The sequence below is a fragment of the Etheostoma spectabile genome, chromosome 15, assembly GCF_008692095.1.
Source record: "Etheostoma spectabile isolate EspeVRDwgs_2016 chromosome 15, UIUC_Espe_1.0, whole genome shotgun sequence".
NCBI classification, from domain to species: Eukaryota; Metazoa; Chordata; class Actinopteri; order Perciformes; family Percidae; genus Etheostoma; species Etheostoma spectabile.
In genome coordinates, this window is record NC_045747.1 from 9058657 (window position 1) to 9078265 (window position 19609).

Here is a 19609-nt window from a genome sequence, read left to right on the forward strand (position 1 = left end):
ACCTCACTTCCTGTACCTCACTTCCTTTCCTTCCCTGTCTTCACCACTGATTGGCTTCCACCTTAATTACCTGATTGAGTTCACCTGGTCAGTCCTCAATTATAGACTGCACTCCTTCTCAGTCAGTGTTTTCTAAACCTTCACGTGGGGTGGCAGCGGGTAAGATGAGTTTTACTTTGCACCTTATTTCTTGAGACCATGTCTGATATTTCCATGACAGCTTTATTTATCTAATTACGTTATGTTAACATGTGAGAAAATTGACTTTGTTAAGTTCTAATTTCTATTTGTTTCTTCCTAGATTCTCCAACCCATGCGCGTCTGTGTTATCCATCATCGTTTGCCTCATTCCCTTTCATTAAATAAACTTCTGTTGAATGGACTGGACTTCTGTGGCTCAATCATGCATTCTGACCGATGCCCCCATGGCGATGGCAATCAACCTGTAAAACTGAACCCTCTGTACATATAGCATATGTATTTTGTTTTCTGAAGTGTTATTATAACCAGCAGGAGTGTGTTAAGTAGTTTTGTAGACATTAAATCTATTTATTTTCCCCAATAAATATTGCAAGAGGTTGTTTTTTTTTTTTTTTTTTTTTTTTCTCCTTTTCTTCAAAAGTGTTAGTATAGCCAGCAGGAGGCTTAGGAAACGTTATTCATCCGGTTCGATCTCAGGGTTTCGGGGTTTAAGGTAATGTTTCCGTGTAAAGCGATGTGCTATGGCCTTTGAAGTGTGTGTTACCCTGCCTGGTGGGTGTTGCCCAATCAGCAGCGACGTGTGGTAAAAGGCAGGTTCAAAACAATCATGTACCCATGAACGCAACGCCGTTTCAGTTTAACTAATGATTTTGGTACGCTTATAGGGACTATACACGCACTAATTTTGTGTGAAATAGTTGGAGACACTATAACTATTGAATATTTCCCCCATTAATTATTGCCCAAAATTATGCAGACACTTTTTAAGTAACAAGTCGTGTAACGTTAGTATAACCAGCAGGATTCACGTAATTTTGGTGACCACTTTCTGTAATAAAGCTATTAAATATTGGTGTCGCATATGTAGACGGCCCCTGCTCATAGACCAGTATTTTTCCACGTCAGATTTACAAATCATATTGGTGAAAATGATGTTGTAGCTCATTGTCTACCTTAAAGTAGGAAAGATGCGTCGTTTATGTTTCAATTAAGGTTTCGGCGATGAGTTATTGATCCCGGAAGTTCAAATCTGTGCAAATCTTTCCAACTTGACCGAACTAACCTTAGCTAGCTAACGCTAGGCCTTCTGGTGTTTAACATTACCACACATCCCAAAGAATTGTGTGGTGTAGCTAAAGGGTAGTTCTTAGTTACTTAATTCAATTCAGTTCCTCTATCTAATCAGAAATCCAAATCTCAAGCCGCCTTTCGTCGAAATGAGAATACATGTCTCGTTTGTTACTTGTTACGGTAACATCATCTAAATGGCTAGCTGGGAGAATCATTTTGAAAACAACAGCTAACTTGACGCCATAGGTGGGATCAGCTGTGGGGTGATGCTAGCTGAATAACCTAGCTAATAGCTAGCTAGCATTTCAACAAGGTTAACAAATGTAAGATTTGACGAGCGGCGTTACATTACATTTTAGGTAGAGATGGGCAGGTGATTCCGAAGCTTTTTTCCAGTCCTGCGCAACGTACTGTTTGAATACAATAGTGTCGGAGCTTGTATCTAAATGAGGAATAAACCTACCACGTGAACGATGACGTCCGAAGCTTTAAACGTGACTGCTTCAGCGTGCTCGGTTTGACTGGAGTTTTTTGTTATGCTAAGTGGAATAACAGAAATATGGCAATGCACACTAACAGGCCATGCTATAACAGATACTGATATTATAGCAATATGCTTTATTATTTTTTATTTAACTTCTATTTAGAAGAAGAAGAATATAACCACAAGATGGCATTCCCAGCAAATAGGCCTACCATGGTTTGGCAGGTTACAGCTTCCCTAACAGTCTGACTGATTAAAAAGCCCAATCAAATCGTGTTTTGGTTAATCCATAGTTGTACTAACTGAAAGTACACACATTATGTAATGTTACATGATTGTTTTTCATATATACCACGCATGAGATGTTTCCGTTTATTCATGGAAATATTTTCATTCCTCCATTATTCTTGAAAGTAAGACCAGAAATTAAAACATTCCTAATGTCACCCCCATGTCAGATAAAGTCCCCTTTGGCAACGCTCTCTCTGCTCTTACTGAAATGATTACAAGGATGTAATTCATGCAATTATCTCTGTTATGACTCTGTCATTATCTCTGTGTAGTTAATTTGGCTCATCAGTTTTTAATTGATAGTTTAAGTGACCCTGGGTCAGACTTTCTTCTCTTCCTCCTTTACACAGGGTTCCCCGAGCACAACATAAACACATTTAAAGCTGTAACAGTTTGACTCTCTTGCTTGTGGACACTTCAGTAGAAACATGTCTGTCTACACAAAGCTTATACCTTGCATTTTCAACATTGTTAGTTTTCCATTGCCTAATAACTACAATTCATAATTTAGCTGAATCAAATACACAAAAAATATTAAAGCTACTTTTATGGATTTAAACTGAGGAGTTGGGCATTTGGACCCACAACAAATCCCAATACCGAATGCTCATTGTTGAGTCAAACACAATTGGTAAAAACTAAAGAAACCACTAAATGAAAGGTGTGAGATTTGCAGAGGTGTCCGGGGGCAGAACTGGAGAAGCTTGACGCGTCATGAGCTTGACACGAGTGTACTGTGAACACACACTGTACTGTGTACTTAAAAATGAGTGCTTTCATATTAACAGGTGTATGTCCTGAGCAGGCCCCAAACACAGAGGCAACCATGAATATTTGAGTATTTCTTTAGTTGTACATTAAAAACATTGTGGTCAGTCCCTGTGGGACAAACAAAACAAGCTTCCTTCCTATTATCTTGTTGGTGACATGCTGTTGAGGTATTCTGCCAATTACAGATCACAGTTTAATAAGGATTTTTCAGGTGTTTTTGTGTACATATGAGTCACACATGCTGCTCATAAATTATGTACGAGGTAGTTGTTTGTTTGCTGAGCAGATTTGTCCATTGGTTAATATGTGTGGGTCCATGCTCAAGTGTTTGTGTCTGTGTATGTGTGTGTGACACAGAGCCTGATATAAGTCTGGCAGCCGGCTGCAGTGTCAGATGCAAGGTTGGTTGAGCTACATGAGGCTGGTGGGGGGAAAGATGAGCTAACAAGATGATTCACTTCCCTCCAACAGGGCCAGCAAGCTGTTGCCACTACATGAAATTGCTTTGGTAAGTAATTCTGTGCCACTGATGCAGTTTAATAAGAGATAGGGGGAGGGTGCATTCAGAGAGAAACTCACAAAACAAAATGTTTGGCAATGATTCTTTTTAACTCTAGTTTGCTGCCGTTTGGTTTTGTTCGTCACTGTGGTCAGCGGAGGACCCCATATGTGGTATGCTGATGGCTTGGGCAGCTTTCAAACGCTGCATCAAAAACTCTCACATTAACACACTGAAATGCAGCAGGAGGTCCATGTCACCATATCACTCGTTGACATAGCAGCTGTGATCTGATTCTTTTGATCACATCATGGAAATCAGTAAAGCAGAATGAATATGACAGGAGGGAAACATCAAAACAGTATAAAACCAAAGAGAGATAAAACAAAAGACAAGAATATAAAAATTAAACATCACAATATCTTTTTTGCACACGACCACATGGGTACAATGTGAAATGGAAAGTTAAATAGAATTTTTAAAAGCAGATATTTTGACCTGTCAAACGTGTGACTGGTAACTTCATCAATACTACTGGATCAGTGTACTGCAACATTAATTCCACCTCTGCTTTTCTTGCTGTGACAAGTCAAATGGTATCTGAATAATTCCTGAATAATTCAAGATTTACTCATAAAGTGGAAGTTAACAAACAAATAGACAGACTTTTGACAGCAAGGATAGAAAATAGCAATAATCACAGAGGAGACACGCCAGTCAAATATATGAATATCTTTCTCTGAAGTTTACTGTCAAGATAGCAAGAGAGCCTTGTGTCTTAACCCTGGTGTTGTCCTCAGGTCAAATTTGACCCATTTTAAATTGTTTTATATCAGAAATATTCATTTTTTTCAATCAAATTGCCCAGAAAAATAACATGGATGGTTCCATACAATGTTCTTCATGTAAAATTAATGATTGATTTTTGAGTTTTATTTAATCTTTGAATTTGTTTTAAAAAATGGTTTCAAAGCTGTATTTGGATTAAACTTTGATATATACTCATCTGTGATCCACTCCACATTTTCTGATCTTAACTATTCAAATAAAAATAAAGTCAAAATAATTAATAATTTATACCTTTTAACTAAAAACGTACCGGTATATGTATAATTTGATATAAATGAGGTTTGTTGACCATAAATTCCAAGAATAAGTGTAAAACCTATTATTAAGCCAGCTCAGGTTTTAAAATAAGCACCCAAAGCATGGAAAAAGTGACAAATACATCAGTAAAGCGCAAAAAAAGTTAATTTTAAAGGACAACTTCATGGTTGACGGGAAGACAACAAGGGGGTTAAAACCTTTGGCAGTTCTTTACTTCTTATCTGAGAACACTTCAACTAACTATTTTGTCAAAAATGCACATTGTGTAACTAAGAACATTAATTATGGCTTTGTTCCACTTTGACATGCCAGTAAATCCACCATGCACAATATCAGAGATCTGGCACACCTTAACGTAAAGCAGCCACCTGTGCTTGAGAAGCCAACGTTTCTGCTGTGAGAAAAGGTAATAATTGTGCGCATACAGACATTTCTTTTGTCATGATTAATAATCATACAGTCAATTGACAATCTACTGTAGAACAAAACACCCTATTTTGGTGTGAGGAGCGTGATCTCAGGTCAATTAATTTAGAGCGCACAAATCAGATCCAACGGACAAGATACTCTGACCTATGGCAGATTTAGGCTACTGATGTGATCATTAACTACTAGGCCTATATCTGTGTATAAATACTTTTGCCTCAGTGTTGGATAATTTACAATGTTACAAAAAAAGCAATTATCCTAAAACAAGTCATATCCTGTTTGTAACTCACTCACAGGGACAGCAATTAAATGAAATAGGCTACTTGGGAACATAATTATTACATAGTTTCATGCTGTTATTAAAATGACAAACTGTTCTTTAGAGTAATCATTTGCAAGTGGCAACAGGCTACACATTTCATGACACATTTGTGTATGAGCACAGGACCTGATTCTGATTAAGAAAAGGAGCGAGCAAAGAATTTATTACTTTTTTGTCATCCTTCTTTCTGTCGCTGAAAACAATCGTTGCACAATTCATAGCTTAAAATCTACATACCGTACACATGGGGGGCAGAGCATTCAGCCGCTCTGCTCCCCGTCTCTGGAACTCACTACCCCCCCCACCCACCCCCCCACCCAACTCAGAAACATTGATTCATTCCCCCATTTCAAATCTCAACTAAAAACACATCTGTTTAAAACTGCCTATTCCACCGAAATGTCTATTGCTCTGCCTTTTCTGTTGCTTTGCTGTGTAGTATTTGTTTTGCTCTTAGTATTGGTTTTGTTTTGCTGTATAAGTATTTGTTTTGCTATTGTATAGTATTGGTTTTGTTTTGTTGTATAGTATTTGTTTTGCTGTTGTATAGTATTTGTTTTGCTGTTGTATAGTATTTGTTTTGCTGTTCTTAATTTATGAATTCCCTGTGCGGCGTCCTTGGGTGCCAAGAAAGGCGTCTTTAAATAAAATGTATTATTATTAGCTATTATTATTACATGATGCAAATGAGCTGTTGTGGCAACATGGAGGAGCAGCGTCCCTGGTAACAACGACACGTCTCGCGAGACGTGAGCACTTTGTTGCCAGGTTGGTTGAAGCCCATGCATGTATGGGAGCTAGATTACAACGTCTTTGATCGAGTAAAGTTAAATATACATTATTAATTTGCTGCTGTGTTAGACCAGTGACAAGACAATGATTCCCTTTTGAACATCTTCACATTGCATCACGGGCACTTATTTTCCCATCAAGCACTGAGCGGGGAACGGAGATGTGACTTCCGCATCCGCTACGATTTCGATTTCGCGGGTCCGCACATAAAACCTTTCGTTTTTTTAATGAAAAGATGTCAACCAAAGAGGTATTTTGGACCTTTGTGACAGATCGGAATTTCCAGTAAACATGCTAACGTTGATTCATATTTTTAAACCAAAAGTTTGTTAATGGTTTCTTACGTGTTGTCACGGCAGAACAGAGTGACCACAGCGCGACATCCAGACACAAGCATGTCACTGCTGTTTATGGTTGAACAAGTTATCAAGTCATGCAAAGCGGAACAAGCCAAGATTAACGACAGTATACAACTCTACAGAGAACTATTACGGACCTTGTAAGTAAATCTGATATATTAACCACACTGTTTTATCAGTGCTCAAACTCTCATTTAAAGTTTAATCTTACAACTCTAAAAACATCATGTCAAAGAAAAGTATTTATGTAATAATACGTTAACGTATGTACATGCAAATATACTTATAATAGAAGCGGATGTTTGATCTTTTGTTAAGTTTGCGTCTCGTGTATCAGGCCCAGACCATATTTACCTCTCATGTCACACAGATAGCAAAACAATAGTCAAATCATAAGGGTATGGTCGTCATTAGCCGTGATCTGATTTAATAAATTGAATATCTGTGCCCTCGTGCACCCATCCGGCGCTGTGGCTTAGTTGGTTAAAGCGCCTGTCTAGTAAACAGGAGATCCTGGGTTCGAATCCCAGCAGTGCCTTTTCCAGCACTACGAAGTTTCACTTTCTCCACCTCTGTGGACAAAAGGACAAATGAAATGCCTACTGTGTGTATGTGCTAGATGTCCATATAATCAAAGAAGGGTTGATCTTTACAGTAACACCAATGTTTGTACTGGTAAAATAGTTTCCGGCCAATCAGCTATCAATTGGGATCTGTGGCTAACTGCATGTAGGCTATCAAGACTAACATTTTAGAAAAGTCTGTAAAAACCCCAAGTTTCATACAGAACTGCAACTTTGATGTTGCCCGTTACCACTAAAAGTTAAGTTTTTTGAAACTTATTTTAACAAGTTGCTTGTGCAAATATTTATAATATTGTTGCCTAGTTGTGTTCCTTTTATTGTGCTCCTGTTGATTATTTTGAGTGTGTAATCACTTGACTTCTTTTCCTCACAGAACGCCACAACCAAAGACAGACTGTGATGAGTCAGAATGTGCAGATGGTGCTGCTATAGGTAATTAAAAAATATGAGTTTGTTTGTCAGGTATCTGCAAATGAGTTAGCCTTGAAGGCAATTTTCCATCTGTTGTCCCTCGCTTTAAATTAAAGATTCTACAAAAAGGGATTACACATCACATGTAACATGATAAATTGTGCCTTTTATGATTTTAAATTAATGCAGCTAAGTAGAGAGAGAGAGAGAGATCAGAGCAGTCATCAGAATCAGCTTTATTTGCCAGGTATGAGGACGCATACAAGGAATTTTGCTTTAGATTATACATTGCTCACAATGTGCTTACTCATACACAACAAACAACAAAAACAAACAATACATTCACACTATAAACAGAAACAATATAGACAGGCTGAGGCTGAGTAAATTATTTTTATGATTAATTATTATTTTAATTATGGAGCATAGTGCAAAGGATGCTGGAATTATTAAGTATTATGTTATTATATAAGTATTACATTACAATATGAACAGTATGAACAGCTCTGAAATAGAGGTGATGAATAAATAATAAGTGCAACCAGTAGACAGGGGCTGATTAGAGACAGTGATGCTGGGTTATTGCACAGGAATTGAACCTGACACTGTGAGTCAGAAGTCAGCTGTTCATCAGAGAGATGGCTTATGGACAGAAACTGTTCCTGAGTCTGTTGGTTTTGGCGTGCAGAGCTCTGTAGCGTCAACCAGAGGCGAGAAGCTGGAACAGGTTGTGTCCGGGGTGAGATGGGTCTGCAGTGATGTGTCCTGCCCGTTTCCTGACTCTGTCATGTGCAACTGTTATGACTTTGCCTGTTCTAAATATTCACACTTCTGGATTTCATTCTTGTTATCAAGGACATAATGTCTAAAGAGACTTTCTGGTGAAATGGTAGAATACCTAAACAGTAACCACACGTTTGCTTGCTGCTATCTTCACAGACACAGTTACTTCACCAGGGGAGAAGGAAGATATGGAATTGCTTGAGCGAGCCCTGGAGAAAGCCCTCCGCGTCCGCACTGGCACAGGATCTTCCAAAAAAGCCTCAAAAAAACAATCTGCACCTCAAAAAGAGCCCGGCACCACAGCTGGCTCATCCAAAGAGGGAAGGCAGGCATCCGCAGCTTCTAAAGGAAATCAGACGACCACCAGATCAACCTCTAAATCTGCCAGTCTTGACAGAAAACAGCACAGAAAGCCTGGTATGTCAGTGTCAAAACCTTCAGCTAGCTACAATCCTGGGCCGTGCAAAACCACAATCAATAGAAAAATAATCAGAATTGTCCTGTCCCATCAGGTGGAATTGTGCATCAACAGGCAGCAGCAAGGAAATCCCAGCAGGCTGTCTCAGCGTCTGACTCTCTTGATCGGGGTCAATTACACACCTCAACCCGCCACTCTAAAGACCAGACCATTAGAAGCAACGTGCTGAGTGGAAATGACCCGGGCAGAGCTGCAGCTATCTCCATTCCTTCAGATGACACAGTGCCTGTTTCACACACACAGGGGTCTGGAGCTCACAGTGTACTTCGACAGAATGGGTAGTTTTTTTACACAGCTGGACCATAAAGAAAACCACTCAGTGTTTACAGTAACAGTCAGAAGGGGGTAAACATGTGTTTGCCTTCTTATAATAATCATTCTGTTTGCCTTTGCTTAACGGCAGGAACGCTTCTGATCAAACTTCAAAATGGAAATCTCTGAGGAGCAAGCAAAACAGGTGGCCAAAATCAGTCTGTCAATATTGTGAGAATTTTACAACTGTTTCCACAGTGTGTGTTTGGGCACTAAGTTTTTTTTTTTTTTTTTTTTTTTTAAGGTTATGGGACAAAGTTGTTGCCCTACAAAGGAAACCTGCGCCTGGGAGGAGTCACTTCATGGAGAGAATGAGAGCTACGGTATCCTTCCTTTTGTTGTTAGTGAAGCCTAAAAAATTGGGCTGGGATGCCTTAGACTTGTTTTCCATGTTGTGTAATGTTAAGTTTGAAAATATACTGTAGTGACACAGTTTGTTAGAATTGTATTGATTTCTGTAAGCCAGTTATAAGAAATTAACAGAGTATGCTTCTGCACAAATTCGATTATACACTTTAATTCCACCAAGCAGTCCGGTACCCAGCATGTTGTCCTTGATCCTGTCTCTCTGACCCCTCTAGTTCCCCAAGGATTGGCCATGTGGCTGCCCGGACCAGACCAGGGCTCTGGTCAACAGGCTGACTCACACAGGGCATGACCTCACCCAGCACTGCCTGACAAAAGAGCTTCTGGCCAAAGAGATGCCAGAAGCAGCCACAGAGCTGGGTAAAGACTGAACGTGTGACACATGCAAACACACAAAATTAGGCATGGAGGAATGAGGAGAAACGAAGGGGATTGATGACATAAGTGTGTGGGTGAGAAAATATTAATTTGGGAGGAAACTACACAGGGAGTTGGCAGAAAGTGGCTCTCTAAGAGCTATTTAGACTGCTATGTCAGTGACGAGCCTCTGCCAGTCCTCCTGACAATTTCCCTGACTACAAACACGAGACCTATTAGCACTATGCAATTAAACCAAACAACTCCACTATCGCCTGCAATAATGTTGCATGTGAAATTCTTTTTTTGTGTATTTTTATACAGGTGGTAAGGCAAACAAGAATGACTGCTTTCTGACACTTGAAAGGTTGTCGATGACAGCAGCACAACTCCAGAACTTTGCATACCAAGCGAAACAAGGTAGGAAATAATCCAGTTTCACCACAACATAGCCTAACTTTTCAAACCAAGTGTTCCCCTTTAAAAGAATGAATGGTCAACCTGGCTTTGGTGAATGAAGGTGGTCATGAGCAGAAGAAGATGCATTATTAAAATGATTTATTCCACAGCACAGACTTGCATAATTAAATGCACATTTTTATTTATTTAGGATAAGCCCCTCAAAATAAATGTTATCGTTTTCAAGTGGGTCCTACACATAATACAATCAAAGAAACAACATAAAATGATTTACAGGCAAAATAAAAGAGACTATCCAAAAATAGTGAATAAATAAATACAACCGTTAAATGGCCACAACGTAGGCAAGGACAGATGTGCATTAATCTCACTTAGAACATGTACAACTTGCATAATTTAGAGGACGATGGCAGAGAAATCATGACCCTGTGTTTGAATTATCATGTCTGGGTGTCAGGGTATCACTCACTCAGTATCTACAGTGTGTGTAACATGGTGTCATTTCCATTACCTTCAACGATACTGTTATAATTAGGCTGAATACCTTGAGATTTTCCACTCACACCACTCAAATGACGATTTCACCTCCAGGGAGGGAGTTTTGTTTATGTTCAGCAGTTATAGCTCCAGTGCAGCGCAAGTATGTTGCTAAAGTCAGTGTGTGAGAGACATTTCCATTCATTTCTAGCACCCTGCTTAGCCCACACACCTCCATCTTTATCTTGTGTTGTGAGCAAATGCATCCAATCTCGCATCCCTTTTTGAGTGAGTATTTTGTTTCAGAGAGTTTAATTTTCAAGAGAGGGATTATTTGTTTATTGCATTTAAACAGCATTTAAAAAAAAATAAAGGTTGCGATGAATGTAGCGTGCTAACGAGCTAATGCAGCCTCTTCATCTTGGAGCATGGAAATAGAGCCGCAGTGCCAGATCAGTACTTTCCTTGGCCTCGACAGTACTCCCACCACCCCCCCCCCCCCCCCCCCCCCCCCCCCCCCCCCCCCCCCGTGACAGTGGGGTTTTAAAGCTGTCTATCCTGACGTGGCAAGGCAAGAGCCTAGCTATTTAAAGCTGAGGCAGCAGAGCAGAAAAAAACGTTTTAGGGTACAGTTGCTCACGCTCTAAAAATAACCACATTTTCCGTCAGAGTGGGAAACATGGGATCGATGGAGGCCAGAGGCAGGTTGTCTTTGCCCCACTGGGGCAAATGGCGTGTGGGGAGATGAGATGATTGCACCCCTGCCCCTGACTATAACCTACACGACAGAGGCAGAGTTCAGAAAGCTGGAAAAGCTGAGGATGAGGGTGGCACTGCTGCAACAGGAGATGTACCTCGAGCAGGTGAGGGTTGTGCGTTGAAGTACCTGGTAAAATACCCAATCGGGGTAATTGATTTGAGAGCAGTTCTGTGCTGAGTAGTCGTCAATACCTACGAAGAAATAATGTGCTGACAGTCTTTTGTTCTCTGTGACAGGCTCTGTTGGACACTCTGTCCCCTCATCTTTCGTCTATAGTACCTGGGCCTGGATGTCCCAACATCAGTGTGCTGAGAAACATGTACTCCCTGCTGGGTGAAGGAGGGGAGCGCTTCCCGGCCATAGTCTTGGACTGTGAGCTTGACTGATTACAGAGCATACTACACAGAGTTACCAGTTATACTCTGTTTACCTCTTCTTTACATGCACAAGATAAATCAAATATTACCTCTCAATATAATAATGATGATAATAATCCAGCGTAGTTGAATCATATCCCTCTGACACCGTCCCAACAATAAAATGAATTGCAAGACCATTATATTGGATAGCTTAAGGGCAAGAAGGTGTACATAATGTCGTGGTACTCAGTGCATATTTGTCCTTAAATCAAGGCGATTGCTGTGAAGATTTTTGTTGGTGTTCTGTGACTTGCATGACTGAAAAGTCATGTTTATTATTTATTTTTCTTTTTTTCTTTATTGATGTTTCTGACTGTGAAGTGCTACATTTACAGGTTACAGGTTACAGGTTACACGGTTAATTTAGCTTTAGAGGCCCAAGAATGTTCTCAACCCATACAGGAACATTAAACCCTTCAATTTATCTGAAATATGAAATATCACCAAATTTGGATTGGCATGGATTTACCAATAATGAGATGCGTTAACTACATGACGTCAGCATGTGGCGAATAGCTTTTACAGTCTGGATCTTTGTAATTCCAGATTGGCCTTCTCAGAAATAATTCAGTTTGAACAGTGTAGATTTATATTTTTCTAATGGTTCATTGCTAGTTCCATGTTTAAACTATATTTTGATTTAGATTTTTGGTGTAGAATTGTACTGCAATAATACCAATTAATACCTAGAATAATGGAAAACCGTGACCAGAGGTCAGTAATGGAGCTCTTGGAACCCCTACTGTACCAGCAGATGGCAGTCAACTCACAGGACGAGTGACCATAGAACACACAGGTGACGAATGTTAATCGCTTGTTTAGTTAATAGTGTCGCACCGAAAGCAATCAATCAATTGGCAGTTGGATTCAATCTGTGACCTAGAAATCTGGAAATAAAACAACAACAAAAACAAGTATTTTTTTAATTTTTATTTACTTTACTCAGTGTGGATTTAAGTGATTTTAAAGCAGCTATGGAGGGGCTTCATCCTATTTTAAACTGGTCTTTCTCCAAAAGCAGCAGGGATGCCATGTCTTCGGTTTCTTCCGACTGTCTGGCAAATCAAGGATTCTGAAGAGCTCACAGAGGTTGAATAATTGTGTTTGTTAGTCACGAGACAGACCTGCAACCTTTTCAGTTTGTTTCAGTTCACCCCAATCCCCCAGTACTCTACTATAATGTTTCTCCGTGTGATGTGTTTGATTTCCGTGCTGTGCTTTCATAATCTTTCATACATTGAATGATATGTGACACGTATGGGGCCAATATGATGTCTCTGTGATCTGATAAAACTGGTAACTGGTTTGGTTGTGTGAGGGCGTATGTGAAATGTAGAAAGGCTTGGTGAGGCTTAAAAGGCTCTTGTCCACAAATGACGTGTGGATGGCAGGGGCTGTGCCAGACTGGGCAACAGGTGGCGCTGGGTTCACACAGCAGGACGTGGGTGTTTGAGCCCTGCTGCACCAACCCTCATGAAGGCTACACACAAACACAGGGACAAGCACACTCAAAGCCGGCTGAGTCACAAAGATGCCTAGGGGCCTGGCTCTCTGCGTGCTGCAAGCTGGAAATGGCATGCTTCCCTAAGGAGAGGAATAAAAAGATTGTAAAAAGGAGATGACTATTTCAGCTTCACATTGTTATCAAAAACCACAGGGGTTCATTGATTAGGCCAACTGCTCCAGATTAAAACCAGAAATCCAGTCACATGTGTTTGCAAGATTTCTGTTCCAGCACCAGAAGATTGCAGCCAAGTTATCTGTGCGACTGTGGAAGTGTGCTGCAACTTCTTGTCTTCCCACTCTGGGATCAGTGTGTGTGAAGCGAGTAGAGGTGGAAGCATCTTTGAGATCACGTCAACACTACACACAAGTCCCAGAGGCAGTAGCGCCTACGCAACTCAGCCTTCCTGTGACCTGCATACATCAGCAGCATGGCCTGGCCCTGCCCAGGTTACCCATGTCTCACACTTGTCTCATTTTTCTCACGCCTCTTTTAGTCACATAATGGGAGATCCCAATCAGTTTCACTTCCCAAGGCAGAAGCTCCATCTTTTTTCCATGCCGGCACTGCTGTATGCCACAAGTAGACCTACTCGCACAGAGAGGGGCAGAGATGAATAGCCTTCTATTTGTGGTACACATTCCTTCCTACTTCTTCACTTTTTTCACCCTTTTCTCATTTGTTTTTTTGTCCAAGTACAAATCCACAGAAACCGAGCAGTGCTACCAAGAATCCACTTCTCTCCATCAAATGCCCATTGAACATGTTTTTTCTCCCGCATCCCGCCCCTCACAAACACATTCCTCACTTCACCTCTTTTACTCCTCTTTTGCTCATCTACAGCTCTGTTGCAGAGTGAGCTACAACAGGGATTGTTAAGTCATTGGGGTCATCAGTTAGGCTGCATTACAGTTCATTATTTGATTTCCCCCACCATTCAGCCGGTCTAAGCCAGCTTCCTCCGTCAAGTTGAGTTTTTCTGCCAAGGCAAAGAGGACAGTGTTAAAACCGAGGTTCATATTTAGGCATGTTTGGTATTTATATGAAGAAATAAAGTATTCCTAACTCTGATAATGTAAGCATTGTGGTTATTAAAGAGTAAGAATGCTTTTATCTCATTGATGAGAAACCTGTTGCTCAGCTGAAGTCATGCCAGTTATTTATTAAAGCATAGAGATGTTTTTGAAACTCAGAATTAAATCTTATTAGTTGCTGAGTCCTTCGTCTCTTCTCTTTAGACACAGACTTGGTTTTAATACTCGCAAAGCTTTAAGAGATGGCTTTTTAGAACTGTAGTGGGATCAAATCATTTTTGCAACCGCTTTCATGCATTTCTAAGAGGCATGTTGTCTTATCCTTAAATACACTTGAAATAACCGTTTGCGTCTGGTACAACAGTACACATAAATCCCATCGCCATTTCAGCAACAAATTGCCATAATGACCATTAAGTTCACAGTTAATTTTCAAAAAGCTTGAAAAGAAAAAAAACTATTATGTTGCCATATCAAATCCAATAGCCTAATGCCTGAAGATAAAAACAGACATTCAGCTGAGGCTATAATATAACAAGCAAGTTTAGAAGAAGAGAGCTGTCTGGATTGATTTTCCTTTCATGGAAGAGAGAGATGCTGGGGGATTAGCAACTCCTGGGTTGCCTTCCATACAGAAAAGATTCTGGCACCAGCAGTGTGAGTGGGTGGGAAAGCCTGTGTTTTTTTTGTATTTCTGTCACGTGTGGGCAAGCTCATTAGTATATTTATTACACTTACATTATAAAGGCATTGTATATTTGATGTTCTGAAAATCAGTGTCTTTAGGTGTCTGCATGCACATAAACCGAGGAGTGTGTCATAAACAGAGGAGTGTGTGGGTGGTCTTGCATTTCTGTTAGCTGTTAGCTGATGTCTAAGCGGGAGGTAGAGGGATGTGATGTGAACATCATTGCCATACCGGTAATTGCTATATAGAGGTGGCACATTTGTGCTGTTGTGGTGCAGAGTGAGATGGAAAAAATAACTTTGAAATCTAAGATAAAGGATTCCCCTTTCTCTTATGATTTCCAGTGAGCAGTAGGCTTCTGTATTCCCAAGGGGAGGCTTATATACTGCTGGAAAAGAAAAAAGAAAAGAAAAAAGACTGTAATTGAGAGGCAGTGATGCGGAGTTAAAGAAAAGAGGGAGCAGTCAACTCTTCTCCCCTCCCCCCTCTTCCTGTGCTTCGTCAACTTCTATTCTCCCTATTTCAATGTTTGACGTCACACAAAAGAAGACCAATCAGAGCTCTCTGACTTCCCTGTTTTTCTTCCCTGGCTCCTCCCCTTCCCATATATATCCCCCGCCACTACATTCAGCAGAGTGTAGGCTACAATGTACTGCCAGAGAGCCAGCCGCGTACAGCGAAACAGCAAGAGAGGGAGGGAAAGCAGGGCAAAGTGAGTGGATTTTAGTGCTGACTTAGAAGCCTTCATCTGACACGTTCCAGTATTTTTTTCCCCGTTTTATATAGACCTCCTTCTCCTTTCTCTATTTCTTCCTTTTTCTCCAGGCCAGAGCTGATTGCGAACGTGATCCAGGAGGCCAACGCTGCAACCTGGCTTTAGGATTCATCAGCTCACACCATCAGGATGGGCTGTACAACGGGCCACCTGGCTTGCCAAACCCAGCCCCAGACCAACGCGGGGCAGGAGGCTCAGTCCCTGGAGGCTGGTGGTGCTAAAGTCCCTGATGTGCTTTCCTCTCTGGAGCGTCTGTCCCAGGCCACTGGAGGCATGGAGAAGTCCTGGTACCGCTGCATCTTTCCCTTTGGAATCATCTCTTTGGTGATCGGCGTCGCAGGAACTGGGGTGACCTACACCTATAATGACCTGCCTCAGACTAAAGTGGTGTCAGTGGTGCTACTTGTCATGGGTGTTTTGCTGTTGCTGATGGCCACCACCTGTTGGACTGTCCACAAGAAAAAGAGAAGGAAAAAGAAAGAGGGAGGATCATTCACCTCTGAGCAGTGTCCCCTGTGAAGCACATGGGGAAAACAGTGGTAGGAACTTGATTGCAGAGACATACCCCAGGCTGGGAGCTCAAGGGTTGGCTAAAGAAAACGCCACTTCGCCTCCCGGTGCCAAACCCCCCTCTAGTCTTTTTCAAAGAGTTTTGCTCGGCACTTACTGGAGAGAACTTGAGCTGAGGAATTTTAGAGAGTGGAAGGACAGATTGACAGGACACTAAGTATCTGTTTAGTCTGTAAAGTTTGGACCATTTTGGATAAGAAAGGAGGTGAACACGGTCTTGCCTCACGCTCTTTTATCATCGGACAGCAGGTGTCCAGTGTCAAAACAACCTCTGAGGAGACACACACAAATATGTATTGCACACTACATGCATATTTACACTCACATATGCACAAGTAGTCGCAGTGGGAGCTCGCGCAGACACCTAACACGCTATGCAGAGCTGCTGCCGGAGTCAATGCTAGTGTCACTAAGCACGTCAGTCACAGCATTCCTCGTGCCACAGGTGACCCTCCAAGAGGCCAGAAGTGGGCCAAAGACTGCAACCTGACACCCAGCCGAAAGAGCAGCGCACCCACGTCAGCGGCCAGCGTCATTCACTCGTCCTGTGACACCGCAGCAATGTGTTGGGGGGCTTTTTTTACGCAATGGGAGAGTGGAACTTGAGTCCAGCAGGATCTTACTGGCATCTGTGTGGACGATGAGCTGGAGAGGGCAGAGGACCTGCTGGGGAAGTGGAAGGTGTTTGTGTGTGATCAAATAAAGATTATGGTTAAACGGAAAGACTGTTGGATCTTGGGCTAAGGAACAAAATATTTGCACAGATAGCCATGTCCACACCAAGCAAGAGAAACATTGAGTAAAGCAACATACCCTGAAAGGCCTTCTGTAGCTTCAGCTACATATTACAAAGGATAGGGGCACTGACTGACTGATTGCCCTCCTGTCAATGTGCAAGCATTTACGCCAAGCTTAGTGTCTTCGTGGGGCACCTCAACCCCACACAGGGCAGGCCAGGATTATTGAAGGACACTACCCGAGGGGACATGCCACTGAAGGGACACTTTGACTGATCCTGCTCCCCCAGGGCCCCTCCCTCTTGGTGCCTTAAGCAAGCACTCATGGAAAAAGGCTCTATCGCATTCCCCTGTTTCCATCTGAACCTTTGAGAATTTTCCCCCTTGTTCTTTCTCTCTCTTTATCCCAAAATGACTCCTCCTCCATCCCATGTTTCTCCATCCTACATCCCCAGTTTAGTTTCTGACTTGATCCAACTCATTTCTCCATTGTCATATAGCCCAGGAGGAAGTGTGTACAGCCTTTTAACATTCAAATTAAGACACACTTATACATAAACGCCATAGTCCATTGACATTTGTCTTTAATGCTCTGTGCCAAAGAAAGTGTATTATTTTCTCTTAGTTGAAAGAATATTGTCTGAAAATATGGTACAAGGCTGTTCTCTAGTGAATAATGATGTTTGTTCTTTATGTGACTCTGGGGTTTCCCTTTCATTGAATGTTTCTTTTGAACGTTACTACACTCAACTCTGTGAATAGGTGCTTTCTGTTGGCGCGGGTTTACAGGATGAGTCAAATGATGGCTATTTATTCTTGTCTTAAATATTCTCTTGTTTCTGTCAGTGAATGTAACGTGGGATGGAAAATGAAAATCCCAGAAGTAGTAATTGCAACATACAGAATATATAGAAATTGGGTGTAGCCTGTTTCCGTTTGAAGGACTATGTACAAGCACTCCTTTGCCCTTGAGAACTGTCATTGATCACTGTTGTATTGATTCTGGTCACCAGATTAGTGACACTCATGCTGAGTGAAGTCTGTCTATGCACCCAGAGGTAGCAGTTAACACACAATGCCAAAGACTGTCCTGGAGGCCAGCTGCTTCAATAGACATGCAATTGATCAGTCCTTTCTGACACATTTTTTTGCGGCTCAGTGTGCCATTTAGATGTACTGTTGCATACTGATTGTTAGCCAAACTCTGACGGGGAATAAGGAAGTAATATTGGAAGACAAAAGCAGAACATGGGAAGTCATTCCTTTCACTTTTATGTAAGAGTGGGGAGCGATCCCTGCAGTTGGCTTGAATTCAGCCATCCAGAACAGAGCAGCATTATTCTTAGGGGATATAAAGCATTACTGACAGCAGTGTAAATGCCAGGTTAACCCCAGAGACTAAGTCTTCTCTGATCTGTGTATGTACTGACAAAAAATAGGACTAACAGATCTGTCTGTATTCGCAAGCACCTGCGTAATGCACACATCAGCCCTCAATCTTTTTCAAGTCAAAGGAAATGCCCATAAAAAGTATTTATGAGTATGTTCTTTTTTAGCTCAGTTGATGGCAGGTAACCAGTATTTGTTTGTTAGAGATGTGAAGTGATTTCCCTTCTGCCTTTTGAAAAATAAAAGGGAAAGTCTACCTCTCTCTGCTGCTTGGGAAATACGTTCCTCACCCAGTAGACGGCCATGCTGTCTGCCAATGTGGTTTGTCACTCCAGCAAGTGACACTATATAACGTTTGTTTGTGTGCCCTCTATTATTTGGTGCTGTATATATAACAATTTTATATTTCTACTGTATATTTCTACTTATATGTACACTTTAATCGTTGTATTAAATAAATGTTATGTGAACACATTGGTCTGTGCAGTTCTAGTTTTTACCTTGAGGTAATACTCTCCAATGTATTAAATGTACTTAGTATGAAACTACTTTTCTTTAGGAGATTTTTCAGTGTCATCTAAAAAAATAGAGGTACTACGATCTATCTCGATCGATCTGGAAGAGCATCAGGGAGTGGTTAGTAAGGAGACTAACACGTTTTTTTTAATGTGCACTTTAGATCATAATTATCACCACACCTAAACATTTACATTGAACATTAAATAAAAAACATCTTTGGTTGACGAGACCACCTCAGCTTCCCCTGCTTGAAATTTCTATGCTGTATATAGACACATTGCCATGTGCTTTCCTGCCAGCTATGATGACTTAATCAGATACCAAGAGATGTGTGATCCTTTGGTTGTTAGGAAAACAGAGTGGCCAGTATCAAAAAGAATAAATGACACCCCCTACTGGCAAAATAATAAAATAGGCAAACTGCCCTCACAGTGACAAACAAATTCTGCGTGTTATTAACTACAGGCCTTTTCTATTTCCAGTTCATCTGGAGTTGATTATGTATTTTAGTATGAACAGTTCTTATCATTAAGTGGTATTTTTGCTGGGAAACTTCTGTGTGGGTGTGGAGGGGACCGTGTTTAGGTCTGGATAAAGGGTGGGAAGGCCAACAGGGGCAAAGTGCAGATGGAGTGGAAGTGGTCAGTTGGATTGCTAGGGTCAGCACAGACTACAGGAAACCAGATGAAAGCAACTCATC

General features: G+C 41.1%; 3 protein-coding genes and 1 non-coding gene across 6 annotated transcripts in view; 3 read left to right on the forward strand and 1 right to left on the reverse strand.

Annotated features, from left to right (window-relative positions):
• hmox2b (heme oxygenase 2b) overlaps positions 1-1778 on the reverse strand; it is a 6159-nt gene extending 4381 nt beyond the window's left edge. The window contains exon 1 of one of the 3 annotated variants that reach the window (XM_032537353.1): positions 1736-1778. The gene's annotated coding sequence lies outside the window, so the exon portion shown is untranslated. Of the gene's footprint in view, positions 1-1624 lie in introns of all 3 variants that reach the window. The other 2 variants (XM_032537351.1, XM_032537352.1) reach the window with 2 other exon arrangements.
• Positions 1779-5935: 4157 nt separating this feature from the next.
• Positions 5936-12614, forward strand: tedc2 (tubulin epsilon and delta complex 2). Its single transcript, XM_032537345.1, is given in 11 exon segments — positions 5936-6217; positions 6327-6466; positions 7284-7342; positions 8261-8590; positions 8593-8860; positions 8986-9039; positions 9139-9217; positions 9476-9620; positions 9942-10037; positions 11184-11377; positions 11511-12614. Coding segments are annotated over 11 exon segments (1530 nt in total). The 5' UTR covers positions 5936-6202; the 3' UTR covers positions 11661-12614.
• trnat-agu (transfer RNA threonine (anticodon AGU)) lies at positions 6791-6864 on the forward strand. The gene has a single exon. It is a non-coding gene; the product is annotated as a tRNA-Thr (tRNA).
• Positions 12615-15120: 2506 nt separating the features above from the next.
• On the forward strand, positions 15121-18864 carry LOC116702859 (transmembrane protein 100). The gene is made up of 2 exons (XM_032537354.1): positions 15121-15633; positions 15745-18864. Exon 2 carries the CDS (start codon positions 15824-15826, stop codon positions 16211-16213), a length of 390 nt encoding a protein of 129 aa, XP_032393245.1. The 5' UTR covers positions 15121-15633; positions 15745-15823; the 3' UTR covers positions 16214-18864.
• The last annotated feature ends 745 nt before the right edge of the window (positions 18865-19609 follow it).